Source organism: Oryzias latipes, chromosome 14 (assembly GCF_053564925.1).
Source record: "Oryzias latipes strain Hd-rR chromosome 14, Olatipes_Hd-rR_3.1".
NCBI classification, from domain to species: Eukaryota; Metazoa; Chordata; class Actinopteri; order Beloniformes; family Adrianichthyidae; genus Oryzias; species Oryzias latipes.
In genome coordinates this window covers 24,220,012-24,243,579 of record NC_136250.1, presented here as the reverse complement: position 1 = coordinate 24,243,579, position 23,568 = coordinate 24,220,012, and the positions used below count along the sequence as shown (strand labels likewise).

General features: G+C 44.3%; 1 protein-coding gene across 1 annotated transcript; it reads left to right on the top strand.

Moving 5' to 3' along the window:
* Positions 1–354: 354 nt before the first annotated feature.
* Positions 355–23,365, top strand: LOC101155456 (uncharacterized). Its single transcript, XM_011483817.4, has 11 exons — positions 355–773; positions 3,118–3,238; positions 10,512–10,613; positions 10,708–10,744; positions 10,861–12,653; positions 12,740–12,767; positions 14,760–16,528; positions 17,597–17,645; positions 17,732–19,506; positions 20,565–20,601; positions 21,300–23,365. The coding sequence occupies exons 1-11, from the start codon at positions 679–681 to the stop codon at positions 22,829–22,831; spliced, it is 7,338 nt and encodes a 2,445-aa protein (XP_011482119.1). The 5' UTR covers positions 355–678; the 3' UTR covers positions 22,832–23,365.
* Positions 23,366–23,568: the final 203 nt, after the last annotated feature.

The window sequence follows — 23,568 nt, the reverse complement described above, 5'->3', positions numbered from 1 at the left end:
TTGTATTTTCCTAATAAATAAAGCTGTACATTTACAAAAACAAGAATGCTTTTTTTCTTCTTAATTTGAGCTTCAGAACATTCCAGGCTATAGCAACAATCCTAAACATCAAAATCAATCAAGAAAAAATAAGCCAAGTGCAGCAGATTCAGCGACATACTTAAACAGTAATGCTCGATTGTTTCAACGTTTTGTCAAATGTAACATTTTATTTCTTCTATGGTATTTATTTATTTATTCATTCATTCATTTATTTATTTATTTATTTTGTGGTGGCCCTAATAATCCGTCGAAATGACAACTACGTGTCTTTTTTTTAGTTATTGAAAATTCCTTCGTTCTAGAGCCGCTTACACGGACATTAGAGAAGCGCGACGGCGCCATACTGCCCCCTGCTGGTGCGAATTCTGAATAGCATCGAGGCAGTTCCTGGTTAGGGGAAAACACGTTTTTTGGCGACTGCTAGCTCAGCTTCCAACTTTAGTTTGTAAAAGGATGGAATAAATTTCTTCTTCGTTATCCAAAGAACGACCAATCAAAGGCGATACTAAAAGTGAACTTTGTAGGTTGCATATGTGTATAAGGTATGCTTTTGTAAAGGAGTTTGGCCACGGTTAGCCTCGGCAGCTCGCGGCCCCCAGCTTAGCTAGCGGACTTGCTAACTAGCTCCTGTCCAAAATGAATGAGTGCTGCGCCGCCTCGAACTGTGACTACCAGCAGCGGGAGTCGGGAAAAGACTCGCAGCTTTTCAGCTTTCCGTTGGACCCGGAACGGTAAGATTTAGGATTTATGTCGCTTTGAGGGGAAAACCAGGCCGCTGATCCCAAACAGCGCGAGATGTGTAAGTGTTAGCACTAGCTTAGCACCGCGCTAACTACTACTAGCGTTAACTGTGTGCAAATGGCGCAGTCTTGATGGTTATGAAAGAAAAGTACACGCGAAACGCAACACTTTAAACGCGTTTAACCCATTTAGTCGCATTGAATCGCTTAGACACGGATGAAGCCTTTATAAAGAGAGACAAACCACTTTAAAAACATGTTTAGCGATGTATTATTATTAGCCGTTTGAAGTCGGCCCGGTCCCCGTGTTTGCTAACCTGACCTCAATACATCAAAGATACTATTTAGGTGATTAGATAAACTCAAGCGGGAGCCGTGAGAAGACTTGTTGATTGTTGAGTTGTGTATTGGTGTTGTTTGTGTCCTGAGAGCGTTTTCAGTAGATGTTAGCCATCAGTACAGTAGCGATGAGCGTGCTCGCCTGCAGGTCTTTCCCCGTGTCCTCAACAGAAAAGAGGCGCTGCGCTTTTATTTACTGCTCACTTTAGTTTTAGCTTCATTCTGAACATTCGCTTATTCATGATTGGCACTTATAACTACACGAATTCAGAAGATGCTTTCATCTAAAGCGAATTACTCATGGAGTACACTACTAACTTACGCTTTTCAGTGGTTTTTCTTTAGGAAAATGTTATTCGAACTAAATATTTTTGAGGTGGCATTTCACTGGTCTGTTCAGTCTGTGCCAACATCTTTAATTTTATTGCATTTTATCCTAACCTACAAATCAATACACTTTTGATTGCTTGAAATGAATAATATTCCAATATCAATCAATTCATGAAAGACAAAGGTGTTTTTAATTCGTTTTTGTGGCATTTTTCTGATGCTAGAGGATATGGGTACAGAAATTTAAGATTCAAAATGACATTGCTTATCATTTTCTTTATTTAAATCGTTCAGGAGCAGATGAAAAAGTGCAGTTTGAAAAAGCTCATAGTTGTTACGTATCGGCATGCATCCACAGTCTCCCTGCTCTGCTCCATTCTGATGCCTCCACCTGCAGACAAATAGATCCGTGTACGGATGGATAGCCCTGCTCACCATTTTTCTTGTTGCTATAATGTGAGGTTGGGGGTGTGGGGATCTTTAAGCTAGTGAGAGTATAAAAAGACGGATGACGGGAAGTTAAAGCAGACTTGTTCTGCTCCAATAGTCCCGCCCACAACTCAGAGGTGAATTTCTAATGAACTCCTGCTGCTCTATGGAAACTATGCCCTAGATAATGACACAATTTTTATAATTTTGGCTAAAAAATAGCATCAGCATAAATAAAATACCACTGGGAATACTTTTAGAATGGATAAAAAGATGATCATAGTGGGATTTTAAATCCAAACATCGATTAATTATTTTAGGGTGAGCAGATTCCTATTTATTGATTGATTCTTATCCAAAAACATATGTTAGTTTATTTTATTGTAAGAAATTTGGAATGGGATTCTTTTTGTAATTCATTTATTTCAAGCAACCAAAAAAAAAAGATTGCTAATGAAAACAAACAAAAGAAACACACCCAAACATAAACCAAACGTAGGCTGGTGAGTCTTGACTGGATTGGAAAAATAAAAAGTACAAGATACGTTACCATATACAAATGTAAATGATGCCATTATAATTACTTCAAATCTTAAATCAACATAGTTTTACTCATCCATACCGTTGATGACACATTTAATAAAGGTTTTTTTTCCAAAAGGCTTTAGTTAATGGTATGAAGCGAATGCATCGAATTCCACCACTATGATGCTTTTTGTAACTGCTTTTTGACATTTTTATTGTCATTCAGTTCCTAACTTCTAATTAGATGTATTTCTATTTTACCAGTCCAAGTGCAGATCATTTACCAAATCCAAAGAGAGATTTCTATTCATGATACTTCAACCTTTGTTGATAATTGTAACCCTAACTATTACTAGTTAGCTGATGAGTGTTTTTTTATTAGAAAACTAAAATCTTTTTCAATCAAGATTAGAAAACTGGAAAGAAGTGGAATCAAAGTGAATCAAATGGAATAGACTCTGTGTTTTGGCTGTGAGATTCATCCTCATTCAGCCTCAGTGGTTTCTCTTTGAAAACACAGTAAATTACCTTTTCTTTATTTAAGTTTTTTTGTAACTATCTTCTAAAACAGGGAATGTACTGATGTTGTTGGGCCCCCCCTGAAGTGTGTGGTTGACATTATCAAAGATGTTTTTGTGGCTGAACGCCGTGACTTGAACTCATTCATCATGTCTCAAGTGTGATTGTGCCCCCCCTCCCTCTGTATTTCCAGCTGCAAACAGTGGACCAACAACTGTCAGCGAACAGACCTGGCTTCTCAGCCCCCAGAAACTCTGCATAAACTCTACAGACTTTGTTCCAAACACTTTGAGTCCTCCATGATCTCCCAGCAGGTAAGAGTCCAACCTGCTGCTCCTTTACTTATCTGGAGAAACGGTCACTTTCCTTTGTGCTGGTTGCTGTTCCTGCGGTAGAAGAGTGCAGAAATACATGATGGCTTAAGCGTTAAAACATTGACGTGTACAAGCGCAAAGCCGCCTTTCTCTGCAACAGAATACCCTGATTCACGTTGATCGCGTTGTAAAGGTATGTAAACACAGAAGCTAAACTGCGGTGTAACAGTTTTACTCTTGCTTATATACTTTTTGAAATGAGTAAAACGATGACCCGTTTTAAATGTTGCACACTGAAGCGTTAATTCACACGAAAAAGTTTGAATAAAACGGAATCTTGTCTGCAACCAGGACACCTGTAACTTCTGCTAATCACCTCCGTGCAGCTTCAGTTTAAACTGATGAAGCAACAAAACCTGACAGTTTTACCAGGATACAGAAAGAACTGGCAGATAAAGCGTTTGGACTCACAGCAGCAACAGGAGGTTTTACAAAAGGTGTGATTTGGAGACAGGGGTGTCGTTACACACTGATGCTACGATGCTATCATGCTAACAAGTAGCATGACTACTTTAAAGTAGATCACGGAGAGGACCTGGCAGATAAACGCAACAAAATTAATTCATAAAACATTTATAAAAACTGTATTCTATATTTAAAATAGAAAACACTTTGTATAAAACTTTATTAGTATTATACATATTGACAGGGCTTTTCCTGTCAATCTGCTCCTCTTCAGTAAATCAGTAAATCTTTTCTCAGCAGGTTATATTTTGACTTTCCTGTTGGTTCAGACCACAGGTGACTGACTGAAACCCCTCTTCTCATGGGGACGTTTTTCAGCAGGAAAACACAAACAACTCATTTGGGATTTCATAGACGGCGTGAAAACAGCAAAAGCAGAGAGCAAAGACTGATTAGAAATCCAAACAGGAGTTCATTAACCCTTGTGCTATCTTAGATGACCCCACCCTTATATTGACGTGTTCTCCCTACCATGACAAAGGTGGATAAAGGTGGAAAGATTTCATGTAATCCATGGACACCAGTGTGGTTCACAAATCATTGAAGAAAAAAGGTTCAGCGCACTGTCTATTGGGTCTAGATCAGTGTTTTTTTTCAACCAGTGTGCCGCGGCACACTAGTGTGCCGTGGGAGATGGTCAAGTGCGCCGTGGGAAATTGCCCTCATTCACTGATCTAAAAACATTTTCCATCTCCTGGAAATCAGCTCTTTGTTCATCCACACAGGCCCTGATAAAACACTGAGTAGTTAGGAATATAAAAGATCTTAAAATTGCTTTTTCTTTGTGTTTATTTAATTCTATTCAGGGCTCCAGACTGCGACCAATTGCTCGCATTTTGCGACCAAAATTTGAGAGTGTGCGACTGAATTTTACATCCAGTCGCACATGTGCGACCAGTTAATTTGCCTCCCCCACCCTACGTATTTTTTTATACATTAAATGTGGAGGGGGCACGTCAATGATGAATGAAATAATCTGTGACGCAAGCGCACACGCATGCAGGCAGACACACACACTCGCGCACATGCTCATGAAACGCGAGCACACACTCTCGCGTGATGCCCGTCTGTGAGGCGGCCACTGCGTGTGAGAAGAATAAGTCACTGTAAGTGGCTAAAATATGTGGAGGGGCGGGGCCTAGAGATATTCGCGCGCGCGTAAACATCTGTGGGAAGGAAACGGAGACAAATATAGTCACAACCTGATATGTGCGTCTGAGCTATGAGTAAGTGAACTATTGATTCATTCTTCCGGCCTGCGGCTAGTGCACAGCAGGGGTCTCAAACTCGCGGCCCGCGGGCTATTTGCGGCCCCCAAGATGATATTTTGCGGCCCCCGCCTTAATATGAAAATTTAATGTTACTGCAGCCCGCCAGTTTTAATGAATGACACTTTTTCATTGTCGTGCACGGAGATGACCAACCAATCACAGTGGGGTAAATGACTCTTGGGGGCGGGACAAGGACGGGGCTTGAAAGCAGGACACCTGACAGCCCCCTCCCTCCCCGGACCACATGAAGGAGTTCCTTACTTTCCTTTCTAGAACCTATCTATTCGATCGTAATTTTCTAAATACATGCAGTCCGTGCTGAACTTTTCTCTGGGTCTCACAGAACCGGAGGAAGGTTTAGGTTTTGGTTACGGTTACGGCGGCGCATAAAATGGTTCTCGTGCACGGCTGTTGTTACGGCAGCACACCGCTCCCGCGGGAGTCGGGTCAGCTGAGGAGAATAAATGTCCCACACCTACATGCGTGACAGGGGCTTGAACTTTAAATATGTGCGAGTGACAAGATTTAGTTTTAGACACACTGAAAATACGTGGGGAAAATGCAAAGATAGACGTGTTTGAGATGAACCGGCACCTCGCCTGGATCGTCGGGGAGACCAGGCCGGGGTGGGGGGCTGTGAGATGAAGGCGAATCTGCAGCGAGACTGAAGGACAACAGGAAGTTGGAGTTGTCCTTAACATTCAATTTAGTTTTAATATTCCTCTCCCTCTTAGTGTGATCTGTGTTATTATATATTTATTTTACGATTATTTTAATGTTTTGTAATGCATCTACCCTTTTTTAATGAATTGGTATTTTAAATTATTTTAATTAATCACTCAACTACAAAAACCATCAGGACATGTCCCATAATGCATTGTTTTGTAGTCTGTAGGGCAGCTTTCAGTCAGTTCAGTTTCCAGCTGTGTCTAGGTAGGTTTGCCCCTTGCTCCCACCCCTTTCTCGCGATATTTTTGTGATGATTGACAGTTGATGTTGGAGCAAAAACAAAAAATATATGTCACACACCAGGTGATCTGCGCAGCGTTGAGTCCACCTGGGTGATCTCAAATACGCTTATTGTGCATCTTGGCTGCACCTATTTGGTGTCACAAAGATACATTTCCATCTATTTTCTTTACTATTTGTACTGTCATGACAGCGATGGTGCTGTCAGTTTACCTTGTTGCATTTTCAAAAGTGAAGAATAAAATGTGACACTGAATTTGAAACAGCACATTGTAATTTCTGCATCTATTATTAAAGTATTCAATAGTAATACAGTGGAAATTAGTAGATTTGGTTAGCATGTTGATTTACGGTATGCGCCCCTAAATTTTCTGGTTGTGCCCCTAAAATTTTCAGTTAGGGGCCACTGTGCTCCTAGTGAAAAAAGTTAGTCTGGAGCCCTGCTATTAAAAACATTTTGATAAGAATGACGGTGCCGCGATTTAGCTGCAGCTATAACTGTGTAAGGAAAAGTCCCGCCCCTTTAACTGTCTCCGCCAATCATTATTGAAGGCATAATCACACGTCATCAGTCTGACCAATCAGAAGTGCTTAAAGTCTTCACTTCCTTGTCCCAATTCTGCTCGTAAAGTCGCTCAGTTATAACAAAAATAGCAGCTAAAGCTCGTCTTTAGCGGTGTAGCTTTCCACAGAATCCGGTATCAGACCGTGGAACAAGTGAACAAAACAATGAAGCTCAGAGACGCGTGTCTTTCTGCCCTTTTTCGGCAGTTTTCACACTACATCTCCCATGATGCATTGGCTTAAAGGGACAGTACACAATGAGTCGTCCTTGTGAAAAGTCTTAAAACCACAAAACAAACAGTTTCTAAATTTTTCAAATTTAACTTTTATTTCATCTCTTAGAAAAAAACAGCCGCAACTTCCTGCTTCCTGCCACAATTATCACAAAAATCCACGTGAGATTGCGGGGGGGTGGCTGTCGATCAATAAAGACCATGAATTTCTGCTTTTTTTTTTTTTTTTTTTTGGATGGTGGTTTGCCGCGGGATTTTTGTCGAGGTTAAAGTGTGCCGTGGCTCAAAAAAGGTTGAAAAACACTGGTCTAGATCAGTGTTTTTCAACCTTTTTTGAGCCACGGCACACTTCAACCTCGACAAAAATCCCGCGGCACACCGGCATTCAAAAAAAAAGAAAAAAGGAGAAACTCGGTCTGTATTGATCCACAGTCCCTTCATGATCTCACATGCATTTTTGTGATAATTGTGGCAGAAAAAATTGTGGCAGCTGTTTTTTAAAGATGTAATAAAAGTTAAGTTAAAAGATTTAAAAACTGTTTGATTTGTGGTCGTTGTGGTTTCACGACGTTAAGAGGAGATAGTCGTGCACCCAGACGCTCACACTGTCACTTTAATAACCAAATGCATCATGGGAGATGTAGTTCAATAATCCGCCGAACCCAGAAAGACAACCGTCTCTGAGCTTCATTGTTTTGTTCACTTTTTCCACGGTTCGACACCGGATTCTGTGGAAAGCTACACCGCTAAAGACGAGCTTTAGCTGGTATTTTTCTTAGAACTGAGAGACTTTTTCAGCAGAATTCAGAACAAGGAAGTGAAGACTTTAACCACTTCTGATTGGTCAGACTGATGACATGTGATTAAGATCCCAAGAATGATTGGTTGAGACAGTTAAAGGGGCGGAACATTTCCTAACATAGCTAAAGCTGCGGCTAAATCGCGGTATCGTCATCCTTATCAAAATGTATTTAATAGAATCAAATAAACACAAAGAAAAAAGTATTTTATGATCTTTCATATTCCCAATTTCTTAGTGTTTTATCGGGGCCTGTTGGGATGAACAAAGAACTGAAATCCTGGAGATGGGAAATGTTTTTAGATCAGTTAATGAGGGCAATTTCCCAAGGCACACTTGACCATCTCCCACGGCACACTAGTGTGCCGTGGCTCAAAAAAGGTTGAAAAACACTGATCTAGATGACCCAACTCCCAACGTTAAAGTGCCTAGGATAGCACAAGGGTTACAAAAAACTGTTTTTATTTGATGTTTTCATGATGTTTTGACTTCCTCTGTATGTATTTAAAGTAATATAATTTTTAAAATAACATCTATAATTTTTTTTTTAAATAATGGAATCATTTGGTTGTTTATTTTTTTTAATTAAAAAAAGAAAATTTGGGCTCTGGGGTTGTGATTCAAACTTGGAGCATCAAACCAATCGCAGCAAAATCCGTTTCAAGGCGTTTGCCGCCAAAAATGCTCCGCCGAGTGCGTTCTGGTATTTCTCTTTAGGAGATGCTCAAGCTAGCGGTAGCTCCCAAACATCTGCATTGATCTGCAAACATTTTTACAGCTGGTATTTAGTAAAACTTTGTTTTTGAGACAATTTCCAAAAGAGATGTTAAAATAAAATAGTTTTTATTAAATATAACCCACCACTTGTAATTTTTGTTAAATTAAAAGCAGGGAGAAAAAAATGATTAAAATCAAAAATGAAATTTGGATTAAAAAAATCTGCCATTTGTATTTTTTGGCCATGTCGCTCAGCTCTACTTACTCAGGATGGGGGCTTCAAGCAGAAGTTCCTGCCCTATCCAATGTGTCCAGACAATCAAACTGCAAAGCAAGGATGTAGGTTTGGTCTAACTTATATAATCTAAACATTTTATCAGCATTCAAAACTCATAGTTTGAAATGACCATTTAAATATGCTTTTACTTGCTATTGTTGATTTCATTTATCTTTTTTTCCCTTTAGCAAATAAATGTAAAAAAATAAAAAATAAAATGTTTAGGTCCAAAATAACAGCAGTCATCTTCAAGCTACAAATTCTAAGAGTCCAACTTCCAATGATGGATGCTCTGATGAAAGGGGTTGAAGGTGCCAGCACCTCCAGGGTACATCTCATCTGCTGCCCCCTGGGAAAAAAATGGAGACAATGAAAGGGCAGAAAGAAGGAACATAGAAAGAAGGAAGAAGGTAAAATGCAGAATAGACAGCAAAAGTTGCTTAAGACTTTTGGTCTGAAATAGGGCTGGGCCATATGGCCTAAAACTAAAATGTCCGATTTAATGTTTTTTAATTCCATTTCCGATTTATTTCCTGACACCCCCCCTTAGGGAAAGCAATAAGTACAAACTTCAGACAACATAAAGCAAATTTTGCTTTAATCAAACACAAGACAAATGTAACCCCCATTTCTGGGATGAATAATAAATAAATGAACTCACTCTGGGAATGAAAGTCACACTTTGTAGTCTAGACTAAAAAGAGACAAACATTCACTTGAGAGTAGCACCATTTTCTAAAGAACTAACAATACATTCAAATCTGAGGAAAAATACAGAGTGACTTCTTTCATTGTATCTAGCCCAAACAATGCAACAACATTCAGGGATACATGGCATGATTATGCACTCTCTTAATAAACCCTGTCTTCTCCACGGTATCCATGGGTACCATGTCTTTGCCTATATGCAAAGCGACCGCTTCGGTAATTCTTCTCCACTGTGCCTTGTGCAAAGGATTCGGCTCCAGTTAGCGGTTTTTTAGCTATGTTTTTTTGGTCACTGCGGTTTTGTTCGCCTTCGGGTGACTGGCATTTTTCAGATTCGTCTGGATGTCTCCGTTTCAGATGTTGGAATAGGTTTGTGGTGCTGCTGCCTTTGACTGCGATGTGCTTTAGGCAAATGTTGCAGCGTGGGGTGTCTTGCTCCACGTCTGTGGCAGCAAACTCATACCAGTTCCAAACAACAGACGATTTTGTTCCTTCCCACTCTCACCAGTAGCCATTTTTGTCGCTTGCTGTTTTGTGTGTGCTATGATGTTGTTGTTTGTCTCTTGCCATATTGTCGTGTGAAAGGAAGCTCCGGGGATCCAAAAATGCGCCATTACACAAAAACTCGATGTAGTTATTTTTTAAATTGGCCATAACAAAAAATTCGAATTAATAAATTCAATCGATTTTTCGCCCAGGCCTAGTCTGAAATATATATGGAACTGCTTTCTGTGCACAACCACACACATCTACACACTGAAATACCTGCACACCTGATTAGACCTGCACACACACATTTACACAGATCTACACAGACACAGCCAACTCACATACTCATTCATGTATACAAACCCTAAAACATGCAAAGATGATCTCATTTCATCTTTAACATGAGCAGAAGCGAATGTTTGTGGCAGAAATTCCACCGTGTATGATCATAATGTGACGATGTTGCAAACAAAAGAAGAGTTAACACAACTGAAAGAAGTCAAATGTTGTGTGGCAGGTCTGTTTTGTGTGTCTACTTAACCATATAGAGTGTCTAAAGACCCCCAAACCTGCCAATAAATGTAAATAAACATAAGTGGGCGATGTCCAACTGGGTTTGTGCAAAGAGTCTTAATGTGAGATTGTCCTCTCTTTACATGAGTAAAAAATAGTTTCAGCATAGCTCATGTTTTCTAACATGACACATCTTTCTATTTTTCAGGATGCTTCCACCTTTGTCCTAAAGGAAGATGCTGTTCCCACAATATTTGACTTCACTGTGAATAACCAGTCAGAAAACAGCAGGAAACGAGCTCAAGAGCCTGTAAGTCTTTTACGCCATCTTTGATGCAACTGTTTGAGTCCATCCAACATGGAGGCAACTTCAAGTAAAATGTCCGTGTTTTCCCTTCATTTAGTCAGAAGAGGAACCTGCTGCCGTGAAGAAAACAAAGGGTGCATAAACGTCTTGATTCTTTGCCGTTTAAAATTTGTATTAAAATGCAGAGACATTGGATGTGAATGCAGTGTCTTCAGTTCTCACATATACTGTATGTCTTGTATCTTGTCAGGAAATTCAGCATCAGAAGTAGCAGAGGAGACAATAGAAGTGTCTGGTGAAAACAGGGCCCCTCTGGCGTCAGAAGTAGATCCCCAAAGCCACGGGATTGGAACCACCTCAAAGGCGGAAGATGTTTTGAAAGTTTTCTTCAAGGAAATTCTAGCAATGACTGGATTTAGCATCAGTGGAGCAAAAACTGATGAGCCAATAGGAGGCGCAAGGGGCCACCAAGTTCAAAATCATGTTTGCTTAGAGAAAATTGACAAGAAGGAGATCTTGCAGTTCAGCGAGGACCTGATGCGCGAGGAGATTCAGACCAGTTTACGACTCGCCCGATTCTTCTCCATTCTGCTTCAGGATGCGACCAACATCGAGGGAAAGGAACAGATTCCAGTCTTCATCAGGTCCGTCACAGTGACTGGTTTCCCGCAGAAGCACCTCATTGGCTTTTTGCCATGTGACTTAGACGCGGAGAGTCTGTTTTATATGCTAATCTCTGAGCTGCGAAACAAGTGGGGTCTGAGAATGGAGCACTGCAGGGGCCTCACCTATGTGGTCACAGGGAGCATGTGTCAAAAGATGCGAGATCTTACCTGCAAAATCCTACAAGAGCATCCACAGGTAGTTTTGTCACCAAGTGACCCTTATGCATTCAACATCTGGATAATCCGCTGCATGCCTGTGCCTGCCATCCAGAAAGTGGCCGATTCGGTAGAAGAAGTGGCGTCGTTACTCAGGAGAACGCCAGAGCTCAGCAAGCGATTAGAGGGGAAGATCCAGGTGACATACGGGCATATAAAGGGAGAGGTTGAAAGGATCAAAGCCAGCCTCGCCGGGAACTGGGAGTACAGCACTGATGCCTTCCAGACCATGCTAGAAATCCTTGAACCAATCCTGAACTGCATCAATGAGGTCATCTCAAAGGTGGACGAAGACACGGCTGAGCGGATGGCCAAGCTCAAGCCCATTCTGAAGAATTTCAACTTCATCATCACACTTGTAGTTCTAAAGAACACCCTGTGCTGCGTGAGCATACTCAACTCAAGTCTCAGGGGGATCATAAGCATCAGCAGCACGTTGCAGTACACAATTTCCAACGCCTTGAAGCTGGTCAACAAATACCTTCAGGATCTTGCAATACTTAACAGAAAATGGTTCTCAGATGCCATGAGTCGAGCAAAGAAGCTGGCAGTGGAGATCACAAAACCGGAGATGGGTCAGGGAGAGGCAGCTGAGATGCCATTGGAGGACTTTTACAGAGAGACTCTTAGCCGGCCCATCCTGCAGTACCTCATTGCTGAGGTGAACAGGGTGTTCAGCATAGAGATGGTGAGGATTCTGCGATGGCTCTCCTTGGTTCCGTCTTACATGGCTGACCATAATTTCAGCATTCGCAGGGATAAAGTAGCCGATGCAAACTTGAACAATCTTGCTCGGCCCGACACGTTTTACGAAGAGCTCGGCTGCTGGGAGGTGAAGTGGAGACATGCGAGCAAGCGCAGGATCCTGCCGACCACGGTGTTCGCCACTCTGAAGATACCAGATATTGGCTTTTACCCCAACGTTCAGAGCCTGCTGAAGGTGCTAGGTACAGTTCCCTGTGTGAACGCCGAGGCAGACGTGTACGGCCAGTACCACATGGTCCTGGAGCGGTGCCACGTCTTCCTGAAAGCCACGCCAGTGGACCAACGGCTGTGCAGCAAAGCATTCGTTTATGTGAACCAGGATGTACATTTCAATGTGGAAAAAATGGTGGAGACGTTTGTTCAGAAACATCCAGAGATCTTGCAGCTGCTGCAGGTTGTAAGTAGACACTAAAACGATGCGTATCGCTTGGATTTTTGTGTTTTCGTTCCTCGGTAACGTGTTGTGTGGCTGTATTTTCACAGGATGACACAGCAGAGATAACTCCACAAGGTAAGATTTATCAAGTTATTTTCTTGAAGCTGTGCATTTAAAGGAGCCCTCTTCCTAAAAACACAAAAAAATAATTCATGTGGGTTTGGATAAGTATTACTTAATTATACAGAAATCGTTTTCTGTGGCAGTTTGTCAGAGTGAGCTAAAATAAGCTTTTCAGTAGGCCCGCACAATAAATCGCAAACCTAATGTCATCGCATTATCAAGCTGTGAATGCACATAACGCAAATGTTGGTGAAAATTGAGATAAATGGTAAATGGGCTAAGACAATCTTATGGTAGCTTAAAGTATTCAACAAATCAAATAATCCCTTTTTGACCAATCAGATGGAGCCTTTTTTTAATGTTAGATGCTGCCTCCTATGTAGACGAGGGCCATTGGAGTGTAATTGGAGTTATAATGACGCTTATTTGAATCAAACTGTTGCAATGAAATTGAAACAATGTTTCTAGTTATTCTGCTAATTGTTCATTTATCACAAGTTATTTTGTCATCGCCATATTGATCACTAATATTGCACGTCGTGAGTTTTCCTCACATCGTGCTCATATCTTCCTCATATCTTACCATTCAGGATCACTTCCACAGAGACATTTATTGTAATACATTTGACTGATTCAAAAGAGAAAAAAATAAATAGCATTTTCATTCAAAGTAGATTTGAAAAAACGACATATTTAAAGTCCAGCATACGGGTTTCGTCCAGCCGGAGTTGGGGGCGCGAGACGAGCCAGAGGCAGGATCCACAGCCAGGTGTAGGGGCAGGAACAGAGACGAGGTACACGGTCAGGTACAGAACAGAGACGAGCCAGAGGCAGGATCCACAGCCAGGTGTAGGAGCAGGAACAGAGACGAGGTACACGGTCAGGTACAGAACAGAGACGAGCCAGAGGCAGGATCCACAGCCAGGTGTAGGGGCAGGAACAGAGACGAGGTACACGGTCAGGTACAGAACAGAGACGAGCCAGAGGCAGGATCCACAGCCAGGTGTAGGGGCAGGAACAGAGACGAGGTACACGGTCAGGTACAGAACAGAGACGAGCCAGAGGCAGGATCCACAGCCAGGTGTAGGGGCAGGAACAGAGACGAGGTACACGGTCAGGTACAGAACAGAGACGAGCCAGAGGCAGGATCCACAGCCAGGTGTAGGGGCAGTAGTAGAGGCGAGCCAGAGACGAGGTACACGGTCAGGAACAGGAGCACGAATGAGCCAACTGCAATCTGGAAGCACTCCCTCACTCTGGAAGCAGTCCCTCTGTCCCACTCCCCAGGAGGGGAGAGGGACAGAGGGACAATACATGAATCTCACTGCACCAAACAGAGGCATGGAAAACTAAATGATGAATACTTATCAAGAACAGAGGAGAGAAGGAGGGTAGAAGTAGATGAGAAAAGAGGACAGAACCCCAGTGCACCATAGTTACCCCAGCTTCAAAATTACTAGCAGCCTACTAACAACTAATTGTTATTGTTATTAATTTTAATTTAAAGACATTAACATTCATTTAAATAATCTCTGAATACTAGCTAGTCTGACAATAAGCCTTTCCAAAGAGGAATGTTTTCAGTCTAACTTTGAATGTAGAAACTGAGTCGGCCTCTCTTACATGAGCTGGAAGCTTATTCCATAAAACAGGGGCTTGGTGGCTAAACGCTCTACCTCCAACCGTACTTTTACTAATTCTAGGAGCCACAAGCAGTCCTGCATTTTGGGACCGAATTGTTCTATTTGAGTGGTAAGAAACTATGAGGTCTTTAATATAGGATGGGGCCATACCATGTAAGGCCTTAAAGGTAGGCATGAGGATTTTGAACTTGATTCTAGAATCAACTGGGAGCCAGTGAAGTGAAACTAACACAGGAGTGATGTGATCTCTTCTGTCAGTTAAAAGATTTTCAACATTAATTTGGTAAAATAGGTACCTGAAATGAGTAAAATAGTTGTTCTCTTGTGAACTGAAAAGCATTTGTCCCCTCCTTCATTTCAGTTGCAGTCCATGGGAACCATGCAGAGAAGGACACTGAAGAAGAGCTGCAGCTCATAAACCTGGAGATGGATGCTGACAGGCTGGTGGAGATGAAATGCGCAGAGACTGACCGAGAGGCTCTGAAGTCTGCTTTGCAGGCCGCAGTGACCTCTGCTTACAGCAGTCAAACCAGGCCACACAGTGATGTTGGTACAGGCCAGGATGGAGAAGTGGAGTATGTGACCAAGTCTGAGATGAAAGAAGTCCTGGCTGTGTGTGAGAGCGCTGTCAGGGAGGGCATCCTCATGGAGGTGGGGACCTCCTTCTTCTCTCTGATAATCGACCGCGTTGTGAGACTCGGGGACAGCGATTATCTCCCGCTCTTCCTCAGATTTGTGGACAGTTTTGATGTGATGCGTCTGGAGCTGATGGGATTTATTCAAGCAGATCTGGACTGTGACGCGATGGTCCAGCGGCTGATGGACATCGTCACTGTGGAGTGGCATCTGGATTTGAGTAACTGCAGAGGTCAAGCGTATCTCGGCTCTGGTGACATTTCCTACAAGCTAAAGGCCTTTGCCTGCAAAGTTCAGGAGAAGCACCCTCTGGCTATAAGCACCCACTGTTCTTGTTACTCTTTCAACACATGGTGGTCAAAATCCATCCCAGCCCCCGCTGTTAAGAGAGCACTGGACACGTTTGAAGAGGTTGTGGCGTTTTTTGGCGGCAGCGCTCCTTTAGAGAAGCAGCTTGACCACGTCATTGCGTTTGGTCTTAGAGAGAGCTTTGAGAAGGTTCAGGAGTTACAGGGGGCCTTCTGCTCTGTTTGGCACGAGAAGCACGATTCCTACGAAGCTTTTGTGCAGATTCTAGAGCCGTTGGTTGAGTGTCTTGAGAAGATCAAGAGCAGCCCACAGAGATGGACGCTGTCCGTGTCTGACCAAGCAGGAGCCCTCCTCCGCAAGGTCATGGAGTTTGACTTCATTATCGCCATGGTGGTCCTGAAGAACGCCTGCTCCTTCACCAGAGAGCTGAGTGCGGGACTCCAGAAAGACCAGTTCAGCACGGCATCCCAGCTGTCCCAGATCAGCGGCATTGTGGCCACGCTGAACCGAGTGAAAACGAACATGAAGGTCTTTCATCAGAACTGGTTTGACGAGGCCTGCGCCATCGCCCAGAGCCTTCGAGTACAGATCGAAGTGCCAGAAAACTCTCTGCCTAGAGACGGGATGATCAAGCCCGTGGGGTACTACAAAGACTGCCTGAGTGTGCCTCTCATAGACAACCTCATCAATGCTGTGAAGGATTACTTCTCAGATGATCACAGAGAAGCTCTCAACTTCCTCTCGCTGGTGCCATGCTCCGTCACAGTCAGTTACATGTTTGAGAGCTTGAAGTCGAAGCCTCCGCTCTACAGCAGTGACCTTCCAGACGCAGACAACTTCTTCACGGAGCTGTGCTGCTGGAGAGTGACTTGGAAGACCAAAGTGGCCTCTGTGACCATCCCAAGCTCCATATTTCATACACTGCGTCTGCCGCTGATGCAGTACTTTGGGAACATCAACATTCTGCTGAGGATCATGTCTGTGCTCCCCAGTACTGTACTGGAGGACTGTGGGGTTGTAATGCGCCACAAAAGGTTCCTGGACTACCTAAGACACACAAATCCCAAAGACAGGTCTCCATGTTTGGCCATGCTGCAGGTAAGCACAGACTACAGCAGAGACCTGGACCGCATGGTGACCCAGTGCTTGAAGGTGACTCCACAAGCCTTGGAGGGCATCTGTCTGGTACGTACCTTCACTCCTCAACGTCACGATAAAGTTTTTAATCTTTCCACTTTTGTAAATGTGTTGGGTTTGTTTTCCCCAACCAGAATCAAATGTGTGCAAATGTTTGGTCCATATTGAACCATTAATCCATTAATTTTACATAACAGAAAAAAGAGATGTTTTTCCCACTTTAATGCAACTCTCTCCTTTAATACAGAAGAATGTTTGAAAGCTGATATTTAATTCTTATTTCCCTCCAATAATGTAGACTGTATTTTGAAATCCCCTTTTCTGAAAACCAGTTTTCAGAAGGTAGTAAACATGCTGGGTAGTTTAGGCCCCCGTTTCAAAATTAGTCACATTTGAAGCCTTTTGTCACTTTGTCAGGTGAACTATGAGGTCATAGAACTGTCAGGAGTGACACGAATTGACTCTTCAAATAACATAGCAAATAAGCAGGATGAGCTCAGTATTCTGTGCTTCACAGCATCTTTTCGTTTTCTTCTTTTTTTCCACTCCTAAAGACCCACTCTATTGAAAAAGCTGTTTTTAACATGTTCTTACGGCGTTTTGCTGATGATGGACGACATATATGAAGAAAATTAAGAATTAAAGTGCATTTCTGAGTATTTCTTTGTTCAAATTCTTGAGAATCCGAAGCAGGAGAGAACAAATGGTGCAGTCAAATAGATCCATGTACGTCTTTGTTTTCCTCGTCTGAGCTGGAATCTGGATCTAAACCGTACGGCTGGATAGCTCTGATGTTTCTTGCCATTTTAGTTGCACCGGTAATGTTAGGTTGGGGGTGTGAGGGGCTGGAAGCTGGCGCGAGAGTGTCTGACTAAATAGCAATGAGAGCGTGGTTGGGTTTGTTGCCCACCTCTCAGAGGTGAATTTCCACTGAACTCCTGCTGCTCTGCAGAAACTGTCTAGAAAAAACAACACAGGTTTTTTAGATTTTGGCTCAGAAAGCCTAATCTTTATTTAATGACCACTGAGAATGATTTAATTGTAGAGCAAAGAGATGATTGGAGTTTAAACCCAAATCTAAACCAGATGAACTAATGTGTCTTGTTCTTCTCGCAGGACAAAGAGTCTAAAAGTCTGGTGAGAAACATTGAAAACAGCATGGAAGGTATGTGGAGATGTTTTTCTGTTGTCCGTTCAGCTCTTGTGTCGCTATAATGGCGCCCGTTTTCTTTTCTGCCTCTTTTTGTCTAGTGGATTGTGTGGAGAAGGAAGTTGAAGAGCACAAAGTCCATCAGTCACCTGAAAGGGTTCAAGATGTTGAGGTGAAACCTGCAGATCAGAACGGACACACAGAAGACAATCGTCGAAACCTGCAAACGCTCTTCAGGCTGGCTGCACATTTGGGGAAAACCAACCTCGGGCTGAGCGACCTCTCAGAAGAAGAGCAGGAACTGTACTTTCAGGACCTCAAGATGTGCCACTGGTTTGGAAGCGAGGGCAAGAGCGCCCCCCCTGTTGGTGATGAAGAAGTGCTGAGCCTCCTGACGAATGCCATCAGAGAAGTCATACTTGAAGAAATTCAGGAGTCCCCGTTTTTCTCTCTCATCACAGACAAAGCTGTCAGAATCGTCGATACGACTTACCTGCCTGTTTTTGTCAGGTATGTTCGGGAATCTTCTCCTAAAGTAGAGCTCATGGGTTTCTTACCTTTTGACGAAAGCTCTGATGTTGAGATGCAAGCAAGTAAACTTGCAAAGCTCCTTACTGAGGACTGGGGGTTACCCATGTCTCAGTGTCGAGGCCAGGCTTTTATGTATTTAGGTTTAGGCTATCAAACCCTGAAGAAAATGTCTTTGGAGTTCCTGAAGAGCTACCCACTCTGCGTCGTCACGCCCAGCGAGTCTTGTGGGCTGGCCCAGTGGCTGGCGGGTAGCGTGCCTTGCCCCTCGGTGGCGAAAATGCTGGACATCGCGGAGGACCTGCTGCTGTTCTTTGACGAGTCTCCGTGCCTGCAGAGACAGTTGGCACAAGCTGTTGACGGTCTGCTGAACAACCCCAGGGAAGCTTTGGAGGAAATCCCAGAGACCTGCTGCTCCAGGTGGAAGAAGAGGGAGGACTTCTTCGACATTCTCACCGACACGTTGGAGGGCATCCTGAGCTGCCTGGATGCTGTGAGCTCCACAGCCACAGGGGCCAGGTCCATGCACGCTCAGGTCCTCTCCACGGCTTTAAGGAACATGGACTTAATTATCACTCTAGTGATTCTGAAGAACGCCTGCGCTCCGCTTCGTAACTGCAGCACGGTTTTCCGCTGCGGCAACCCTGCCGACATCCTCTGTGAGGTGGAGAAAATCCCCACCATCATAGAGAGTCTCAGCAAAATGCTGAAGAACATCAGCAGCGTGCACTCGCTTTGGTTTGAACAGGCGTTCCAACTGGCAACCAAGGTGGCTCCTGAACAAGTCTGCTTCTCAGAGGAAGCCAGCAGCTACGATTCTCCTGAAATTTACTACCGAGAGAACCTGAGCATTCCTCTGCTGCAAAGTCTCATCGAGGAGATGAAGTATTGCTTCTCAGACGGCCACTTGAATGCACTGTCAGTCCTGTCTTTGTTGCCCGCTTGCAATCCTCAGCCGGTAGAGTCTGGGGAAAGGCCCTTCACCCTCTACCTCTGCGAGGTGGAGGCTGAAGTCAACACCTGGGCTGCCGTGTGGAGAGAGAAGTACCAGGACGTCGCCCCTCCGACATCTATAGCCGAAACCCTGGCCCATCCAGAATCCAGGAATCATCCAGCGGTGAGCCTGCTGCTCAGACTGGTGGCCGTGCTGCCCAGCGTCAGCATGGAGTGTGACAGAATGAAGACCACCCTCAATTCTCTGAGGGACCTGCTGAAGAGGACGGTGTGCAGAGGCAGTCGAACGGACCAGCTCATGCTCCTCTATCACTCCACTGCGCTGCAGAGGCTGCCAGAGGTCGTCCAAAAGAGCGCCGAGGTGGATCCGGAGAGCAGCACTTACCTGTCGCAGGTAAAACTCACCGTGCTTTGGTGCCTGGATTTAGGTTTGAAAAAAGTATTGACATTTTGTGGGCCTTTTTTGTTAGCTTTTCTTTCTGTTTCCCTTCTGCTTCAGTCTAAACAGTAGGGCTTTTTAGTGCATTAGTCTGAAGTAGCTTAATCAGGCTTTGAAAGTTTTTATAACAGCACGAAAGCTTTTAACCAATTATGATGTGAAATAATTGACACATTTACTAAACAATAAGGCAAGTGATCCAGATAAAAGTGAGTTTAAATTGTAAATTAGTGAATTTATGTTAAGGGAGAATGTAAGGTGGCGCAGTGGTTAGCGCTCTTGCCTCACAGAGGCCGGGGGACCTGAACCAGAATACCAATGGGGGGGGACCTTTCTGGTATGGAGTTTGCATGTTCTTCCGTGCATGCGTGGGTTTCCTCCGGGGACTCTGGCTTCCTCCGAGCGTCCAAAAACACGCTTCATAGGTGAATTGGTCACTGTAAATTGTCTCTAGGTGTGAATGTGAGAGTGCATGGATGTGTGATTGTGGCCCTGGGACAGACTGGTCCCTGTCCCCTGCCTTCGCCCACGAGTGGCCGGGATAGGCCTCAGCAGGAAACAAACGGATTAGAAGATTAATAAATGAATTAGTGAGAAAATAAAAAACAATTCTTAATTCATGATTACTAGATAATGTGACTAAAACGTATTTTACAAAGTCTACTGAACATCCATGAAAGCAGAATCTTATTCTGTTTGGTCCCGGGCTGCAGGCGGGTTTGTGTCCGAAAATGCTTCTCAAGGGCTTCAGGCTGCAGATTATTGAGTGGAATAAGTGTAGCGAATGCTTGGAAATAGAAAAGTAATATTCATGATCATTTCAGACCATTGTTCTGATGAAAGCATCAAGTCTAGAGGTCATTGGTTGGTGTCGCTTTGCAGCATTTGAGCAAAAAACACAAATATCCCAAACAATTTGAGGAGGTTTCTAAATATGAGTGTGTAGTTTAGTCCTTCATGGTGAGATGAGCTGTGTTACTGTTTCAGTCTGACTAAAGCCTCGTCTCTTTCAGGTGATGCAAACTCTCCAGCGTCTAAAGTTAGACCCAGGTGAGTGCCTTCACGCCGCTTTAAGCTGCTTTCACAGCGAACGCCGTACGCGCGACAGGGCTGTCCAGTTTCACGGGTACTGTAACTCCCTGTTCAGACACGCTCAGACTGGCGTTTTCAGCGTCCGGTGCGGTGTCTGGCAGCAGCGCAGCAAGAGTTCTACGCCAACTGGAAACACCTGTCTTCACATATCTGAGAGTCTGTAGTGCATCAACCAATCAGAGACTCAGCTGAGGCCCGTGAACAGCGCCACAGTCCAAAGTCAACATGTTCTACCAACATTAATAAGATCCTCTCATTTTATTTTTTCTATTCTCGGGCTAATCTAACTGGTTCACAGAGACAGAAGTAGCAGCCGTCATTCAGAAGCATGTAGACGGTGAAGCTCAGCCTTCTGGAGAGTCTCTGAATGATGTCATGAACCCAGACATGGAGACGGGATTACCGACACTTTTTTAGAAAATACTTGATCTGCCTCCATCTTCTTTGTCTTTATGCATTGTAATGAGATCTACAGTCAAAGCTTGCATGTACATGACAGCAGCTCCTCCCACATGCGGCGGGAGCATCAGGGTTAGGAACACATTTGTGTCGAGCAGCGAATTTGAACCGAGGCCGCGGCGTGCATGAATCTGACGTGGGAATCGCGTTTGGCGTGAACACGGCTTTACGGTGTCTTCTTTCTGTTTGTAAACCAGAAAGCTTAGGCCGGATTCTACCTGAAGCTACCAATTCCTGGTCTGGCGTGGGGGAGGGAGCAGCTGACGGAGAGGAGGAACCTGCAGATGAAGAGGTGATGCTGATGACCGTCCCCGATTCCAGAGCAGCCGTGTCTTTCTATGAGCCTCAGCAGCGCGAGCACATCATCAAGGAGCTCTGGGACTCCCAGTTCTTCACCATCATCACCGAGCAAGCGGTTGAAATAGACGGGCAGCTGTACGTCCCGCTGTGCGTCAGGTACTTGAAAAAAGATTACATCCAGTGTGAGGAAACTCTGGCTTTCATCCCCTTCACTGACGACTCGCTGGTCCTTTGTGAGGCCATTGAAATTGCACTGTCTGAGAAGTGGGGGCTCAACATGGAGTACTGCAGGGGTCAGGCCTCCCTGAGCGTTGGGGAAGTAGGAGCCCAAATGAGGGCCGTGAGCTCGGCTATCGCCGAGAAGTACCCACACATTGTCCGAACGGTTAGCTCTGCTCTGTCGCTGAACGGCTGGCTGGCCAAGTCTTCTCCTGTGGAGCAGGCGGCCGGCGGAGCGGCGCTCATAACCAGGCTGCTGCACTGGCTCACCGAGGACGCACAGCGCCAGATCAAACTGGAAGACACGATCCTGTACGTGTTCCAGCAGGATGAGGGGCGGGGCAACGAGCTGAGGGACAAGCTGGTGAAGAACTGGGAGAAAAGTCACGACATGCATGAAGTTATGGTGGAGATCTTGGAAGCAGTCATGCTGTGTTTGAATGAGCTGAAGGTGGAGGGAAGCACGTCGGAGCAGCAGCAGGCGGCCTCCTTCTTTGAGGCTGTCTGCAACTTTGAGTTCATCTTTTCCACGGTGGTGCAGAAGAACGTCCTGAGGGCCACGCAGAAGCTCAGCGCCGCTCTTCAGGGCAAACCGTTGGACGTGTTGATTGCTGTGAACAACTTGCCCGACGTGAAAGCGGCCCTCTGCAAACTGGAGAGCGACATCGACGTCCATCACAAAAGCTGGTTTGAGGAGGCCGTGTCCCTGGCCTCCAAACTCAACGTGACCATGTTGCATCCCGTGCTCCTCGAGCCCCTGAGCGACTTCTACAAAGAGTCTGTGAGCGTGAAAGTTGTTCACCACTCGAAGGTAGAAATCAGCGAACTTTTCACCGAAAAGGTGTTGGATACGTTGAGATGTTTGGAGATTGTGCCTTATGCAATGTCCAAAGTGGAAACCAGCGTCCTCAGCGGTCTGGTGTTCCGCCTGTACAAGGAGGACCTGCCCGACCAGGTGTCTCTTAGCTTTGAGATGAAGACGTGGAAGGAAAAGTGGCTGGACCCTCTGTCCGGCTACCTTCCATCCACTGTGCTCGACACGCTCAAGACGTCCCAGATCCGCAGTTTCAGCAACATCGAAACTCTCCTCAGGCTGCAAGTCATCCTTCCTTTTTCCAGGCGGGAGAGCAACTTCAGACAGGGCCGGCGCAGCCTGCAGGACTTCATGCAGCAGCAGAGGAGACTGCTGTCGGAGCTCCATCCTCTGTAGATTCAAGTCCCAGCGGCAGCTTCAGCCACGCCTCTGCAAGTCGCTCAACGTCTCCCTGAAAGACAAAGGCTCTCCTGGAATCTCTGAAGACTGGATTCCCATGTACACTGATGAATTTTATCCTGCAAAGCCCCTTCCTGTGCTCCCCTTTTCTATGAATTTGTAGTTTGTACAGTCGTTCTGCCCCACGGGACCAACAAACCAACAAATGGAGAAACAACAACTCATCGCTGATGCTTTTCAATGCTTGTGTGCCTTGATGAGACACTAATATTTCACCTCGTGTTCCATATTAATGGAGAGTCTAATGATGTTCTGTCTGCTTTTAGATGGTGGGGGAGGGATTCAGAATGATGACATTGGCCCGTCTCACATGGGGGGCACAACCAGAAATAGTTGGTTCTTGTGTCTCCTGAAAATCTCCTGTTTTTGTCTCCTTTCAGAAATTTGCTGTTTCTTTAAGAAGGATCTTTCCTCAATAGTAAAACTCCATATATATTTGTCAAAAAAAATTATTAAAATAATACAAAAAGACGTTGTGTGGTGGTCGTTCACATGTAGTATCTGTGAAACAACAGCAGATGGCGCCGTGGAGCTTTACTGGACCCCAGAATGCAACAGCGTTTGTTCTGATAAGTCAGATTTAACAGCACATTACCTGAATACCATGAGAATTACATATACATTATGCATCCTTACAATAACAGCAAAATTATACATTTCCCCACAGATCTTAA